Consider the following 16,893-nt stretch of genomic DNA (forward strand, 5'->3'; position numbering starts at 1 on the left):
CTTCTCTGGGATCCCAAAACTGTGTAATGGAGGGAGGTTCCTGGCCAGAGCACTAGGAGGAGGAGAGAGGGAGACATCACATCCACTGCCACCCATCTCCCCACTGTCATGGCCAAAATCTCTCTCAGCACTGTCACCCTATCCATATATCTTATTCAGCTTCTCATTTCCTCTGAGGCTTACTGCTCTGAAGACCAAATGACTCCCTCTTTCCTCAACACCCATTTGTCTTGGCTCTGTGTTCTCTGTTGAGCAGGGTGAATTTCCTGGTTCAGTTGTTAGCCGGTGCTCAGAGGAAGGCTTTTAATGACATCTGAAGCTGTTTTGCTGTCCTCAAACTTGAGGTTCCCCTTGCCCAACAACCACCCTGTTGCCTACCTTTCTCGGCATCTTAAAATCACTTTTCCTATCCCAGCAGAGTTAAATACGCAAGGATGTAAGAATGCGCATAGTGAAGATCCACTGAGGTTCCCAAGGCCGTGTAAATCTGTGTCCTGGATGGCTGGGAGAGTCATCTCCTGGTACCGCTACCAAAGCTTACGGCCTCCAAACCCAGACCTGAGTAGATAGGACTCCCCAAGGACACTTGTGTCTCAGAAAGCATCTGTAGGTACTATGGCTCAGATAGTAACTGTGGTCAATAAATTACCTCTGCAGAGTAGTCCTTGTGAAGGGAGTTTTTAAAACAACCTCAATGTCTCTTGACCAGGAGGTCCAGACCTCGTTGCTGACACCATGGAATGTCCAGATTCACTTTCCTAGGAGATAGATTAGGGAAGGGGAGAGCGGGTCATGAGGAATCTAGAAAACCTCTGCCCTAGGTCTGACTGTGGACAAAGGGCCTACAGTATCTCATTGCTGACCCAGCTGGTGCCCATAGTTGAACACAAGCCCCTGCTTAGCCAAAATGATGCCCCCCTTTTTATCCTTAAAAATTCCAGATTTCTTCTGCCTGTGCAAGTGTTAGTTCCTCTTGGCTCTGGACAGACTGTTCCCAGACACTGGATCTTGGTGGCTTCAGAGTCACCACACTGTCTCGATACTGAACACTTTGTATGCCTCACATGCTGCCTGAGTCACTAGTACATACACAGTGACCCCCTTCACCACTTTTTGTTCCTAGGGTTAATCATCATCTCCTTTACTTCATTTCCCGCGTCTTTATTACTAAATAAAGTACACGTTCCTCTCAGTGGTCAGGAATTTTGAGACAGTTATCTGGTGCTGTCTCTCTCTTTATCTTGATGCCTACTGGAGTGAACTTGAACCTGAGCCATTGATTGTTCCCTCTGTGGATAGCTTTTAAATCCCCTTTTGTCATTAAACCGGGGGTTCTGGACCTTTTTCCTCTGAGGCCTATAGCCCAGCTAGCCTAAGTCTCGTGTAGCTGAAGATGACCTTAAACTTCCTGTCTCTACCTTCTAAGGTCTGAGATTTCAGTAGGTGCCACTATGCCTGTTTTATATAGTGATGGAGGCTGAACCCGGGGTCTCTTGCATTCTAGGCAAGCACTCCCCTGGGTGGGATCCCAAGCCCTGGTCCTATTTCTGGACCCTGTGTCTCCTCTCCTAACTTAACTGTGGTTTTGTCACACATTTAATAACTTCTGAGGTGAGTTTGGAAGTTGGATTTTTAAAACTTTCGGTATCTGGAAATGTTTATCTCACTCATACACTTAAGGGGTTCTTCAAAATTGTTTTTCCTTCAGAATGTCAGGATTACTCTGCTGCCTTAAGCTCCTGATTTTCCTTGGGGCTCTGTGCCTCGTGATATTTCTCAGTCTCCTGTTCCTGTTTTACAGCTGGGTTTGAGAGCCTTACCTGTACTAGTACATATGAACTACATACATACATACAATTAAGGGTATGTAGACATGGCTGGCCTCAGACTCACTGGGTGAGTTTTAAATGCTTATACTGTCACACCTAGGAGGGGTAAAAACTTTTTAAAAATACCTGGGGCAACTTAGAAAAAGGTTTATGTGGGCTCATGGTTCTGAAGGTGCAGTCCATGATCAGTGGTCTTTATGCTTTTGGCTTCTGTCATGGTAACCTATCCTGGTAGGCAATACTTGACAGAGCACACTCACACATCTCATCAGCCAAGAAACAGAATGAACCAGGCCCCACAGTCCCCTTCCAGAGCATACCCTAGTGACCTAAGGGCATCACCTCCTTGTCATTCCACCCTTCCGATCAGTCCTTTAACACCTGATCATTCAGAGGCCTTGAACATTGAAACTAGAATCTTGCCCGTGCTCTTATAAGTTACCACAATAAACAGATTAGACACAAAACACAAAGACCCCTAGGTTACATATTTTATTAAAACATTCTCCCAAAAGCTAAAGAAATGACCTGAAGGGGCTTTGGGGCCCACCCAGAGTTGTTGATGAAGCCCCAAAGCACAGCTTTATGTCCAAAAGTCATAAATTAATACAAACCAAACAGAGTCCTGGTTACCCTACAGTGGTCATTTCAAAGTTTTTACTGGTTTTTTTTGTTTGTTTGTTTGTTTCCCTTCCAAATCCCATTGACTCATAGCTTTGCTGGTATCTAGGGCAATGTCTTCCTGTCTGCTCCTGGCTCTCCATTCAGAGAGATCATCGTGTCCAGGAACAGGATTGCAGGAAGCTGAAGGTACTGGACATACAAATTAAAAACTGTAAGATTCCAAGGTCCTAAGTTCCAACCTTAGTTTTGAATGCTGGGGACAGAGCTGGGTTCCAGGGTGCTGGTGTGTCTGCCACACTTCCCTGGCTCCACCTCAGTCTTTCAAAGGTAGGCAGGAACTTACTTTTCAGGTGGGATAGGGCCAGGAAAAGATGGTGATTGACACCTTGGTATGGGATATTTGCAAGGTCTCTCTCACACCTGGCCATGTCTACACTTCAAAGAACACTGTGTCTCCTTCTGCGTGGCAGATGGGTGCTGGCCAGTTGGAGCAAAAGTATGGCCCGGACACTGTCCTTGGTGCCCGGGTCCTGCCATCCCCTCATCCTGGCCACCTTGGAGGCCACTCTCATGGTGCAGCTGACACTCAGGTGGCCATTAGAGAGAACTGAGCTTGGGGTTGTGATCTGAGGGTCCAGAGTGACCCCTCCTCTGGCTTCAGGATGGAGCGCCATCTGTCCATACGTGCTGCCTGCTTCCTATGCTTCTGTTTCTGGAGGACAGATGTGACAGCTGTGTCTGAGGATTTCTTAAAGTGCAATGGCAGGACAGCGGCAGCACGGTACCTAGGAGCCTATTAAGAAACACAAAATTTTGGCCCCTACCCAAACAGGAGCCTGCATTTTAGCCAGGTGTCTGGAAAAAGTTTCTACAGTACAGTAGAGAAGTAAGGATCGACATGAGAACAGGCAAGTGCTCATGGGAACAGTTAAGCTCCAATTCGAAAGTAAATGTTTGCTCTTTCCTCCCACCGGTCCCTTTTTTTGTGGCACTGGGGCTTTATGGATGGTAGGCAAGCAAGCTCTAGCAGGAAGTTATTAATACATCCCTAGAACCCAGTCCCTCCCTACATCATGCCCCCAGAAAGGGTCTTTGTAGCTGAGGCTGGCCTGAAACTAACTCTAGCCCAGGCTAACCTCAGACTTGGGGCAGTCTGACTGCCTCTACCACTCAAGTGCTGGGGTTTTAACAGTGTGCTACCATGCCCAGCAAATGCTAGGTTTTTAATACACAATATTTGTTCAAATCTACATAGAATCTAGCATAATTCTGGACAAAGCTCAGGGGCTTAATACATATTATGAATATTCACTCTATAGTCATTCAGTCTATACATGTAACTGAGAACATTTACCAGTCACTGTGTGTCAGATACCGTACTGAGCTCCTTGGCATAAATTCATTTGATCCTCAAATGCTCAGATGGATTTATAGTGTAGGAACAGTGGTGGGGAGAAAAGGTTTAATAGACCCAAGACCCCAAGCAATCAGGGTCCAGGTGAGCACAGTTCATTGTTTGTGGCCATGGGTGGAATGGATATCAGGGGAAACCCCTCCCCACAGAGCCCTTGCTCGTTACCTGAATCTGTCTCCAGATGCTGCATCAAGTTTTCTGAAGAAAGCAGAAACAAAGATCTGTGAGACTTAATATCTCCTACAAATACTCCCAAGGGGAGGGTGTCCTGGCTACAGCATGAGAACAGGGATACAGAGAAGTGTGTCTCACCTTCCTGGACTCTCACTCTGATGCCTCTATCCTTGGACCACAATCTGGGGAATTGCTCCCTGAGTAGAGTGAGGTCTTGTGGGAAGGTGTGAGGAGAGAAGATGTTTAACCTAAGCCGTTTGCTTATTTTTGTTTGGGTTTCACTCTATAGTCCAAGCTGGCCTGAAACTTAAGACCCTCCTGCCTCAGTCTCCCTGGTGTTGGCATTACAGGCATGTGCTACTATGCTTGGTGGCTTGAACCAGGTATTGAAGTTGGGGAAAGATGGAGACAAGTGGAAGGTAGAACACCTAATGGGATCCAGAACCCCTTTACCTGAAAATGACCTCATCATCTTTGGGAGGCAAAGTATTTTCCTGTGGAGGTTTCGAATCTTCTTGATAAGATCAGAGGAAATGGCCTCTGGGCTCACAAAAGACTTCAGCTCATACCTACAGACAAGTTGAAAATCAAACTTAAATTCCAAAAATAAAATACTTAATTTTGTCTGTGTACGTGTGTGTGTGTGTGTGTGTGTGTGAGTCTGTGGCTTCCCTAAGAGATCAGAGGAGTGTGTCAGATGTGTTAGAGAGAGTTGGAGTTGGTTGTGAGCCGTTTCATCTGGGTGCTAGGAATCCCAACTGCTGTCTTCTAGAAAAGCCACAATCCGTTTTTAATCATGTTTACCCATCTCTCCAGCCTTCAGAAGTAATACTTGGGAGACACAGGGGGAACGTGAACTCAAGGATGATCTTAGTATCTGCTATAAAAGTTAGGTTCAGCATAATTTATTTACCATCTGTGGGTAAGGATGGTTTCCAAAGCGATGGACTTTTCATTAGACACAGGAGGAGCTAATTTTAACTTCCTCCTGAGCAATGGAGCTTGAGTCTGCTCCAGCAGAAAGGGGTAGAGGGCATCACCCCTCTCTCTACCTCTAGAGGGAAATGTGATGGAGAAACAGCCCTGCACTATTTTCTTTCTATCTGTGCGCTTGTTTGTACAATGGGAAAATCGCTGGAAGAGGGAGATGCTGGTCCCTCTGCAGTCCTCATTACTCGGGCTATGTGACTTTGCATATATGCCCTTCTCTCTCAGCTTCCCCATCACACAAGACCCACCACATCCTTCTTGGCTTTAATCCTAACACTCTTTGAGAAGCATGTTTGGAGACACTTTTAAATGGCCTTAGTATTTTCAGATACTAAAATACTAGTATATATGATGGATTAAAGATACTTCTGGGAACTGGTCATGTCATACACCATAGTTCAGTACCCAGCATCTGCATGGTGGCTCACAAACATCTGTAATTACAGTTCCAGGGCATCTTCCTGCCTCCTCTGTTTTCCTCTGGCACCAGGCATGCGTGCAGTGCACAGACATATTTGTTAGCAAAACACCCATCCACATAAAATACAAATAATTTTTTTTAAAAAATCTGGATCATTCTAAATCCATGACTGTTATATGTAACTTTGCTTTGAGGGTCAAAAGTATGTCTCAAAAATCAACAGAATTGATGTTGGTCAACCAAAACCAGTAAATTGATTTTTATTAGTTATTTCATTATTTATTTTGAAATAGGCTCTCACTTTGTAGCCCAGGCTTGCCTCAAATATATAGTGATCTGTCTTCCTTAGTTTCCCAAGTGCTGGGACTAAAGGCATGAGCCACAATGTCCAGTTTCAACTCATCTGTTTACCAAGTTCAAGCTGATAGTAAGAGAGGGAGTGACCTGTGTATCCATCAGTGTTTTCTGGGACCATCTACAAGGGACCAGGTGGATTGCAGTGTCATAAGATGCACATAAAAGAGGCAGGATTGGGAAGGGCCTTACCTGCTCTGATTGAGTCTGGAATCCTACAAAGGAAACACAAAAACATGTACTTAGTTTCCACATGGCCTTTCCCGTCAGGGACTCTCAATCGTTCTGTCAGCTATAACATCAGCTATAAACTCCTACCCAGAGCGCTAGAGCCCGTTCATGACTTAGTGTGCATTTCACTGCTCTCTTCATGTTTCCTGACTAACGTAGGTAGGACTCTCCAGCCAGCCAGTTCCTTTGCTCTGGTTGCTCTGCCCCCGCTCCCCCCAAGTGATTACAAAATGGTAGAAAGCAGAGACCAGTCTGAGTTCCAAGTTGACACTGATGTGGGGCAGGATTATGGTAACCACACAAGGCTATTGAAGGTGCTCTTCCTGTGTATCAGGGACCATGCTCAGCACCACACCTGGGTTATTCCTTTCATTGGTTTACCACTCCATGAAAGAATCCCATGCTTATAGAAACTAAGAGAGTCACCCAAGTGGGAAAATTGGAAGATCTGAGGACACCTAACTTAAGACGGTCTGATGATGGTCATCTCTACATAATCCTCATGCATGCCTTGAGAACTTCTCTAGTCTTTTGAGCCGTAAAAAAGGAGACCCTCTGGCTGGTGAGATGGCTCAGCGGGTAAGAGCACGGGCTGTTCTTCCAAAGGTCCTGAGTTCAAATCCCAGAAACCACATGGTGGCTCACAACCACCCATAAAGAGATCTGACGCCCTCTTCTGGTGCATCTGAAGACAGCTACAGTGTACTTATTTATAATAATAAACAAATCTTTGGGCCGGAGTGAGCGAGATCTACCGGAGCTGGCAGGGCCAACCGGAGCAAGTGGGGTTGTCTGGAGGGAGCAGAGGTCCTAAAGTCAATTCCCAAATGACCAGATGAGGGCTCACATCTGTACAGCTACAGTGTGTACTCATATACAGAAAATAAATAAATCTTTGAGAAAAAAAAGCAGACCCTCCCCCACACCTTCTCAACTGAGGTAATCCCCATCACTTCCCAGCTGTATCACAGCACCCCCTTCCTGTTTAACCCTCTGCTGTCCCACTAGGTGGTAGGATTGTGGAGTCTCTCACTTGCAGAAGCTCACTCGCTGGTTGCTGACACTTCTCCTCTAGCTCCTCAACCTGGGCACCCAGCCGGTCGACCTCCTGGGAGACTTTCCTGAGGTACTCTTCCCTCTCCTTGCAGATCTGCTGTTCTAGTTCCTCCAGCCTGTTCAGCAGGAGACACCTCTGGTCCACAAGCTCCCGCTTCAGCCTTTCAAAAGCAGCTTCTACCTGTTGCTTCTTGCTTTCAACTTGCATCTGTGAGGATGGGGGCGGGGGGTTTGGGGAGAGAGAGGCTCAGAACTGGCTCCCATAAGGATCATCTGTGTACTTATTAAGAGAAAGAAGGAGTAAGCTGCTTCAAGACTCGTTTCTTTAAATAATACAATGGTAGAAAGAGATCAGTCTCAAGGTAAACTTGCAGGTGATGAGATCTGTGCTGTTGTCTTAACCAGGGATTGTAACAATATCATATGGAACTCTTTAGTATCACACTGAACAACAGCAGCAGCAACAAAAAAAAAATCCTTTCATAGCTATGATATCCTACTGTTTTAGTTTTCTTCTCTGTTGCTATGATAAACATTGGCCAAAAATAAGTTGAGGAGGAAAGGGTTTATTTCATTTTATACTTTCACATCTCAGTCCATCACTGAGAGAACCCAGGGCAAGAACTCAAACGGGAACCTGGAGGCAAAGGATGTGAAGAAACAGCTTGTTCTCTGTGGTGTGCTCAGCCTGCTTTCTTTGATAGTCAGGACCACCAGACCAGTGTAGGCTGGATGCTCCCAAATCAATAACTAATCAAGAAAATGCCTCACAGACTTAACCACATACAGCCAATCTGAAAGAAATGTTTTTCTCGTCTGCTTTTTCTTTTTTTTTTTTTTTCAATTCCTCATTTAGGAAGGGTTCCCTCTTCCTAGATGACCCTTGCTTGAATCAAGTTGACAAACAAACAAATAAACAGAAACAACAAAAACTAACCACACCTACCATATCTTCTTTAGACTCATGTGGAGTAATTATACTAACTTCTTTCTTTACTTGAGACATATTTCCATGTCTCATGCATTCTAGGCTGGCCTCAAACTCAAACAATGAAGTCAACGATGACATTAAGCTTTTGGCTCTCCTAACTCCATCACCCAAGTGCTGGAATTATAGAAAGAACACTTCTATTTAGTGCTGAGTACTGAATGTAGGGCTTTGTGTGTTCTATGTGACCACTGTTCATACTGAACTATTTACCCAAGTATCAGGATGGTGGCACATGCCTGTAATCCCAGCACCCGGGCGAGGGGCGGGGTCAGAGAAAATAGAATCAGCTAAGTAGTGGCTTTGAGGCCAGTTTGGGCTACATGAGACTCTGTACCTACATAAACAAACAAAAATAGAGCAAAGGAACAGACAGCCATAGGTGTGGTCTTTACCAGAACCTCCTGGAGCTTCTGGTCTTCTTGGTATTTCCTATCTTCTAACTTGTCCCTCTCTGTTCTTAGAGCTTCTAGCCGACTCCTGAGACGATCCTGTCAGAGAGAAGAAAGCAGAGGGTCGGTGAATAATCCCACTAGCAGATACTGTGTGCTGTGGGTGTTGTGAACACACCACTGAGACTGAGAGATTCCAACTGACGGAGTCCTAACCCTTGAACTTCACTGTATCACCATCTAGGACAGGAATTGGGCTGGGTGGCACTATGGAGTTAGAAAGTATGTGGTGCTGGGCAGTGGTGGCGCAGGCCTTTAATCCCAGCACTTGAGAGGTAGAGGCAGGAGGATTCATGAGTTCGAGGCCAGTCTGGTCGACAGAGTGAGTTCTAGGACAGCCAGGACTACACAGAGAAACCCTGTCTCGAAAAACCAGAAAGAAAGAGAGAGAGAGAGAGAGAGAGAGAGAGAGAGAGAGAGAGAGAGAGAGAAAGAAGGAAAGAAGGAAAGAAAGAAAGTGTGTGGTGAGGTGCGTGTGCCAGCAGGGAGACCAGGAGCGAAAAGGAGGACTGAGAGAGGTTATTAGATGGCAAATCTCTATCTCATTTCCTTCACTCACCCACGTCAGGTCACCATCCTGCCCCCACGAAGCAACGCCTCAGCTCCTTACCCTGTAGGGTTGGATAGCTTCATCCAGGAACCCCACAGTGTGTGCCTGGTGGGCGGGGCCCTCCCTGCAGAACACGCAGAGCAGCTCCGCATCTGTCTTGCAGAAGAAATAGATCTTCTCGCCGTGCTCTTCGCAGTAGGTCTCACTCAGGGGACCTAGGGACACCGGGGCCACTGCGGCCTGGATTTGCTCCTCTCCTGCCTCCTGACAGAGCGGGCATAGCAGCTGGGCCCCCATTGGGGTGCGCGGGAGGCAGAGTAGACAGACAGTGTGTCCGCAGGCTGTGGTCACCGCATCCTGCAAGGGCCCAGCGCAGGCAGGACAGGCTACTTGGTGGAGTCCCCGCAGGGACCGGGTTGAAGGCATCACCGTGCCTTCTCCTGCCCGTCCACGCAGTCTTCTGACTCTGTCCACTCCAATTTCCTTTCCCTAAAACTGAGTCACTTTTAAGTGCGTCACTGTCACAGAAGCAAAGGAATCCGAGACTGAAAGAAAGGCAGGAATGTCAGCTCAGCGAAGTCACCTGGCTGCCCCTCAGCCGCGCCCAGGGCCCAACAGCTAAGAAGGTCCAAACTCCAGGGCGTCTTGACTACCCAGCGTTTCCCAGTGACAGGCAGGTGGCCTAGCTCTCCACTCCTGTCGCCTTCGGTCCCTTGGGTGGGGAGCAGCATATTGCATCATGAGGTCACTTGGATATGAGGTTTCCTGGAATCTCTTGGCTACCGAGGGGTGGGGCCGTTTGAGGAGGAGCTGCTTCCTGTCACACTGAGCAGGTGAGAGCCATAGCTCGGCTAGGAGGCTGGCAGTAGCATCAAAGTCCAGCCTGTGGTGTTGAGACTGACTTCGAATTGTGAGCCCAAATGCGCGTTCCTCTCGGACCTTTCTTTCCTTCCCTTCCTCCTCGGCCTCTATTGCCAGTGAGATCTTCCTTGCACTCCTAAGGCCCATCCATGCTGAGCACCACCTAAAGCCTGTGTGATACTGGATTTCAATTTCAATTTTAGGGTTATTTCTAACCACCTACCCTTTAAATTCAAATTGTAGGCAGTTGTGTGTTACTCAACATGGTGTGCTGTGAATCCTGCTTGAAAATGAAGCAACCACTCTTAATGGCTAGACCATATTCCAATCCCTCAATTTTATAATTGTTTTATGTATATGATTGTTTTGTCTGTCTTTCTGTCTGTGTGCCACTGTGTGCAATACCTAAGGGGGCAGAAGAGGGTATTGGATCCCCTGGAACTGTAGTTACATGTAAGTTTTCATGTGGGTGCCGACAACCCAGCCAGAGTCCTCCCCAAAAGTGGCCAATTCTTAACCCTTGTGCCATCTTTCCAGCCCCAGCAATATGCACTCACCACCACCCATCCCCAAGAAATTACTCCAGAACAACCGATTTAATAACAACTTATTGGGACAAACGTGGAGAAGGAGGTACAAACTGATAGACAAAGAGGATTGCTTTTTTTTTTTTTTTGGTTTCTCTGTGTAGCCCTGGCTGTCCTGGAACTCACTCTGTAGACCAGGCTGGCCTCGAACCAGAAATCCACCTGCCTCTGCCTCCCAAGTGCTGGGATTAAAGGCGTGCACCACCACTGCCCAGCTAACAAAGAGGATTTCTAAGGGTCAGAGAGTTTCACAGCCACAAAGCTGGAGTCATTGGGTGTTTGGATTCCAGCTCTTCCCAAAACTGGGTCAAAGATCAAGCTGCCAGGGTCCCTAAGCATTCTCCTGCCCTGTGGACAAAGTCAGACCCTCCTGCTCACCAGGCCTTTTTAGCCCACCTACTTTCACATTTCACATACCCCTCCTTCCTGCCCTACCTTCCCACTTGGCAATACATCCTAGAACAGCTGTCTAATTATATGTGGTCAGCCCTGGCTGAGGTGTGCTGAATGTATAAAAGACTTCACATCACTATGGAGAAATGTCAAATATTGCTAGTATTTCATATTGACTCTTTGCTCAGATAATATTTTGGAAACATTGAATTAATTTAAATATACTCCTAATATTTATTTTCTCTTTTTATCTTTTAATATTTTTCTCACCCTTATGAGAAACATTCAAATTTATTGATACTGTGAAGAAATATTGGCATGAATGCCTTTGTGCGTTTTTGACATTTGTAAGTATTGGGCCATCTGCTCTCTCTTCCATAAATATGACAACATATATCTCCTCAGAGTGAGAAATTCTTCCACACAACCATGGTGTCATTAAAACATTTAACATGGGCCAGTGATGCTGTGTCAGGTAAAAGCAACTGTTGCCAAACCAAAGACCTGAGTTCTATACCCAGGACCTACATGGTTGAAGGTGAGAACCCACTCCACAAGGTTGTCTTTTGATTTCTACATTTATGCCAGGATACCAGAGCCCGCACATACACCTGCGCACACACACACACACACACACACATACACATACATGCACACACAAAATCACATGCACATGCATACACACACACAAATGCACACACACATATACACACATACACATGCACACACATACACCTGCGCGCACACACATACACCTGCGCGCACACACACACACACATGCATACACATACACACACATGCACACACAAAATCACATGCACATGCATGCACATGCATACACACACAAATGCGCACACACATACACATGCACACGCATGCACACACATACACCTGCGCGCACACACACACAAATACATACACACACACATACATGCACACACACATATACATGCACACACAAAATCACATACACCTGCGCACACACACACACACACATATACACACATACACATGCACACACACATGCACACATACACATGCAGGCATACACAGAATCACATACACATGCACACACATACACCTGCGCACACACACACACACACACACACACACATACATGCACACACAAAATCACATGCACATGCATACACACACATACATGCACACACACAAATGCACACACATATACACACATACACATGCACACATACACATGCAGGCATACACAGAATCACATACACATGCACACACATGTGCATGCACACATACATGCACACATACACAATAGTAATAACTATAATTTAAAGAACTTTAGCAACCTATTAGTGAGCTTCCTGCCAGTATTCAAAATATCCAGTTTCCCAATAATGTCCCTTTATAATTCTAGCCCATCAGGGTCCAGCTCATATTGGCAACTAAAAATGTTTACATTGCATATATGCATATGTGGCTTTCACTGATTTTTTTTTTCCTCAAGGCACATTTCACATAGCTCGGGCTAGCCTCCGAGCTGCTAGGCAAGCAGAGGCTGGTCTTGAACTTCTGATTCTCCCATCTCTGGATAACAGATGCTGAGATCACAGGCATGTGCCACCATGTCTGGTTGTGCTTTGGGTTTCTGGTAGACTGCATTGCCTGGAAGACTCATAACTTTGAATTTGCAGATAGATCACAGTCACCTGTGCTCTGTTGGTTCCCCCTCGGATGAGGTGAGGGAACCTGAAGGAGCTTGAAAAATGGAGATCCAAACAGCAGGATGGGATAGAGCCAACGTGGAATAAATAAATTGTTTAAAGTGCTTCCTTCTATCAGTGGGAGATGTGTAGTCATGGTAATAAATAAATAAATAAATAAATAAATAAATAAATAAATAAGCAAGCTCGCTCTTTCCTCCCTCGTGCGTGCTTTTTTTCTTTTGGCTCTCTTTTAAAGCCGGTCATAGGCCCATGGAGACATCACCACAGTTGCTTGTGCTGTGCACACCCGAGCTCAAGAGCCTTATCTGGGTCCCCACACTCCCCTGCCCACTAGCCTTGTACTGGCTGATACCTCCAATCTCCCTGGAGACAGGTGGCTATGTTGGAGAACTAGGGTGGCAGCAGTCCTCTGAGTCAAGCTCCTCCCTGACCCCAAAGGAACGATCTCTTTCAACAGTGGAGTACTGAGAGACTGTGAGCAGCCTCGGGTGGTCAGAAAGGCACAGTGAGCTCCAGGCCATTGGGAACTGGTCCAGAGAGTTAACTTACAGTGCTTTGAGCTCCCAGGCCTTCCTCCTCCTCTTTTTCTTCATCTATGCTGTTGGCAGGAGTGTGTCTGCTCCTGGGAGAGCAGGACAAGGGGCTCTGGTACCAGAGATGTGACTGGGCCCCTTGTCCCAGTGTGTGTGACTATGTTGGTGTTCAGGCCTGATGTGGGTGTGGAGGATAAGCAGAGACAGTGACTTCCAGGAGTCAGAAGGCCCGGTAGGATTGACATGGCCTCAGCTCCTTCTGTGACTAGCCTGGCAGATGAGGTCAACTGCCCCATCTGTCAAGGCACCCTAAGGGAGCCAGTCACCATTGACTGTGGCCACAACTTCTGTCGTGGCTGCCTCACTCGCTACTGCGAGATCCCAGGTCCAGAATCAGAGGAGTCCCTCAGCTGCCCGCTCTGCAAAGAGCCCTTCCGCCCAGGGAGCTTCCGGCCCAACTGGCAGCTGGCCAGTGTGGTGGAGAACATCGAGCGCCTTCAGCTGGCATCCACGCGAGGCCTGGAGGTGGAGGATGCCTGTCCAGAACACGGGGAGAAAATCTACTTCTTCTGCGAGGAGGATGAGGCACAGTTGTGTGTGGTATGCCGTGAGACCGGACAGCATGGAGCTCACACTGTGCGCTTCCTGGAGGATGCAGCATGTCCCTACAGGGTAGGAGAAGATCCCTGCCGGGCAGGAAAGGGCTCTGGGGTATCCTTGGGGGAACTGGATTGGACTAAGTAGAAAGGTGGTGTGGATTCTGGACTTATTTGATCACCCAGGCACATACTCCAGCACAGAGAAGCACGGGGTTATAATTACGAGTTCTATGTTGTTTCCTTGTGGACCATAGTCAATCCTTTCTGAACGAATGAACCAACAAATGTGTGTGTGTCCTGTGTCAGTTAAGTGTGCTTGAAGTTTGTACTTTAGGGAATGAGGATGCTTGCTTATTTGCAAGAGTGAACGGCTTGTCTGTGGAGGGGTGGTCTGAGTATGTTCTATTTGAAGCATGTAACTGAATGTTCCTGTTGTGAATGAGCTTGTTGGATGAATATTTGTGACATATATTTTTATTTTTCATTAAGTGAGTACATTGCTGGTTTTAGTTGCTTTTATACCGTGTTTTGTTATGAGCAGGTATTTGTATGTATGATGTAGCAATTTGTTAGTGATCTCTTAATAGTGAGACCAGCTTGCCTCAGACTAATTATATCCTAGCATGACCTTGAATTCCTAACCCTAACCCCCTGGACGCTGGGATTATAGGCATGTACTGCCATACTCATTTTATGAAGGGTTAGGAGTTGAACCCAGGGCTTCTTACATGCTAAACAAGCATGCTAATGCCTGAGCTACATCCCCAGCTTGTCTGTATGTATTTCTAAACACACACATAGATATTTATGTGTTTGCTTGTTCCTAGCTCTATTCTAGAACAGTTTATAAAACTGTGCGTCAGTTATTTTTGTATCTAAATTTCTTCTCACTTTGTATCATTTCTAGGTTATTGGTTCTAGTAAAAAGGGAGATGTTAGTTGCATGTATTTCCTCTGGGTGACAAAATTTCAGTTTCAGCTAAGGATGTGTGGAGTTCAGATCGTAGGTAATACTTAACAGATGCAAAAGAAGGTAGTTGTTTAACCTGAAGAAGGGCTCAAAGGAGAAGCAAAGTCATGACCTTTGACGGTACATGAGAATGGGGGAAACCCTGGTCAAAATCTCTAGGACACAAAGCAAGAATAATAAGACTCAAGACCAGGTCTGGTAGTGCTTAGCTATGATCCTACTGTTTGGAAAACTGAGGCAGGAAGACCTTGAGTTTGAGGTAACCCTGGACTACATGAGATCCAGCCTCAAAATCAGAACAAGAATGAAGACCCTGAGTCTCTCAAGGCACTTAGGGTTCACACTCATCTCCTGGGCACTTTGTTTCCGGTAACAGAAGGGGGTGACATCCCTTTAGACTCACTTTCTGCATCTTAGTATTTCATGTTCCTTCTACCCAGGAACAAATACAGAAGTGTCTCATGTGTCTAAGGAAAGAGAGAGAGGAGATTCAAGAAACCCAATCAAGAGAAAACAAAAGAATACAGGTGCTCCTGGTACGTCTCCACCCTCCCCATGCCCAGTTCCCTTCCTCAAGAGCCTAAGCCTCGGCCGTGCGGTGGTGGCACACACCTTTAATCCCAGCGCTTGGGAGGCAAAGACAGGCAGATTTCTGAGTTCAAGGCCAGCCTGGTCTACAGAGTGAGTTCCAGGACAGCCAGGGCTACACAGAGAAACCCTGTCTAGAAAAAGAGTCTAAGCCTCAAAATGCAGAGACTTAAAGGTCTCTGAATCTGAATCCTGTCTCTGACATTATTTCTTCCATCAATTCTCTAACTTTGACTTACTCACCTGTAAAATGGAGATTAAGGTCCATTTCCTTATCAAACCACTGCAGGAATTAGCGTGATCCTGCCTCTAACAGCCTGGTGGTATGTACACAGTGTGCAAGGCAAGAAGCCAGGCATCTCTGGTGTCTTCTCTGAGCCCCTTTAAGAAGCCACGTCGATGATAGGGAGGTGATACTGGGCTGTGTAACTCCCAGAAATGAAGTGACAAACAGAAAGAATACAGCTCCACATTCTTATGGGGACTGAAGAGCAGGTGGGAGTGGGTGGGGGGCTCTGATTTTACCACTTAACCTTGGGAGGTATGGGTATAGATCAAGAGGGAAGTGGGAATTTATTGGGAAAGGGAAGAAAGGAGGGATGGGATGCCACAGGAAGAGGAGGAAAAGATGGGAGAAGAGCTTGATGTGGGGAGAAGAAAATGTCCTCCTTGGCTCTCATCTTCCCTTCTCAGACTCAGGTGGCCACCAAGAGGCAGCAGGTGATTTCACAGTTTGCCCATCTGAGCCAGTTCCTGGAGCAACAGCAGACTGCCCTCTTAGCACAGCTGGAGGGGTTAGATGGGGACATCCTGAAGCAGCAGGAAGAGTTTGATTCCCTGGCCACTGGAGAGATCTGCCGGTTCAGCACCCTGATTGAGGAGTTGGAGGAGAAGAACAAGCTGCCAGCCAGGGGGCTCCTGACGGTGAGGCCTGGCCTCTAGGGTCTCTGGAATCATTGTCTAATTGGTACTTCCTTTACATACGCGTTTAGGCACTGCAGATGGAGGTGGGACCCAGGGACAGGGGGTGAATTCTAATCTGTGCTTTCCCCAAGAGCTGCCTGATCATTGTGCTCTCTGGTCTGGGTCTCTCTTTCCTGCCTTCCACATAGAATGGAGAGGAAATGAGGATATGACAGTAAAAAGAGGTGGAAGTTGCTCTTGAGAAGTATTGCCAAGTATCACACGCTGAGCAAACAACTGCCAGGTGCTGCCTCCAAAGCAAAACTTTTATAACGTGAACATCCCCCCCCCACGCCCCACTACCCAGGAAGTCCTTCCTAGACTGTATCACTTGCTTGATCTGGAGGAGGTCCTGGGGTTCTGGGAGCATGATCTAGGGAGATACACTGGGTACTGGGAAATAAGAGACCTTGGGGTAGGACTTGCTGACTCATGCCTATAGCTGGGAGAAGTAGGTCGTATCACCAACTCTGACCACGAAGCAAAGGTCTGGTTCCCGGTCCTCATGTCCAAGGCTGGGAGTATGGTATTTTGGGTTTTATGGTCATAACAAAAGTGGGAGAGAAAAACCAGAACCTAATCTCTCTCTCTCTCTCTCTCTCTCTCTCTCTCTCTCTCT

The 16,893-nt window shown here is 46.7% G+C and overlaps 2 protein-coding genes across 4 annotated transcripts in view; one reads left to right on the top strand and one right to left on the bottom strand.

Moving 5' to 3' along the window:
* Positions 1–2,308: 2,308 nt before the first annotated feature.
* On the bottom strand, positions 2,309–9,620 carry Trim15 (tripartite motif containing 15). 3 transcript variants are annotated; one of them, XM_031347356.1, is made up of 7 exons: positions 9,144–9,620; positions 8,477–8,572; positions 7,071–7,301; positions 5,999–6,021; positions 4,495–4,610; positions 4,033–4,065; positions 2,309–3,165 (listed from the first exon to the last, which is right to left on the bottom strand). In XM_031347356.1, exons 1-7 carry the CDS (start codon positions 9,507–9,509, stop codon positions 3,152–3,154), a joined length of 879 nt encoding a protein of 292 aa, XP_031203216.1. In that variant the 5' UTR covers positions 9,510–9,620; the 3' UTR covers positions 2,309–3,151. The 3 variants fall into 3 exon arrangements, with proteins under 3 accessions (XP_031203216.1, XP_031203217.1, XP_031203215.1); XM_031347357.1 differs by having other exon boundaries at positions 2,309–3,246; positions 9,144–9,597; XM_031347355.1 differs by having other exon boundaries at positions 2,855–3,102; positions 9,144–9,509.
* Positions 9,621–13,026: 3,406 nt separating this feature from the next.
* Positions 13,027–16,893, top strand: part of Trim10 (tripartite motif containing 10) — an 8,982-nt gene continuing 5,115 nt past the window's right edge. Inside the window, exons 1-3 of the mRNA XM_031347297.1 lie at positions 13,027–13,826; positions 15,164–15,259; positions 16,005–16,235. Of these exons, the coding sequence (XP_031203157.1) occupies positions 13,398–13,826; positions 15,164–15,259; positions 16,005–16,235 (756 nt within the window). The 5' untranslated portion in view covers positions 13,027–13,397. The remainder of the gene's footprint in view (positions 13,827–15,163; positions 15,260–16,004; positions 16,236–16,893) is intronic.

Source organism: Mastomys coucha, unplaced genomic scaffold (assembly GCF_008632895.1).
Source record: "Mastomys coucha isolate ucsf_1 unplaced genomic scaffold, UCSF_Mcou_1 pScaffold3, whole genome shotgun sequence".
Classification (NCBI taxonomy): Eukaryota; Metazoa; Chordata; class Mammalia; order Rodentia; family Muridae; genus Mastomys; species Mastomys coucha.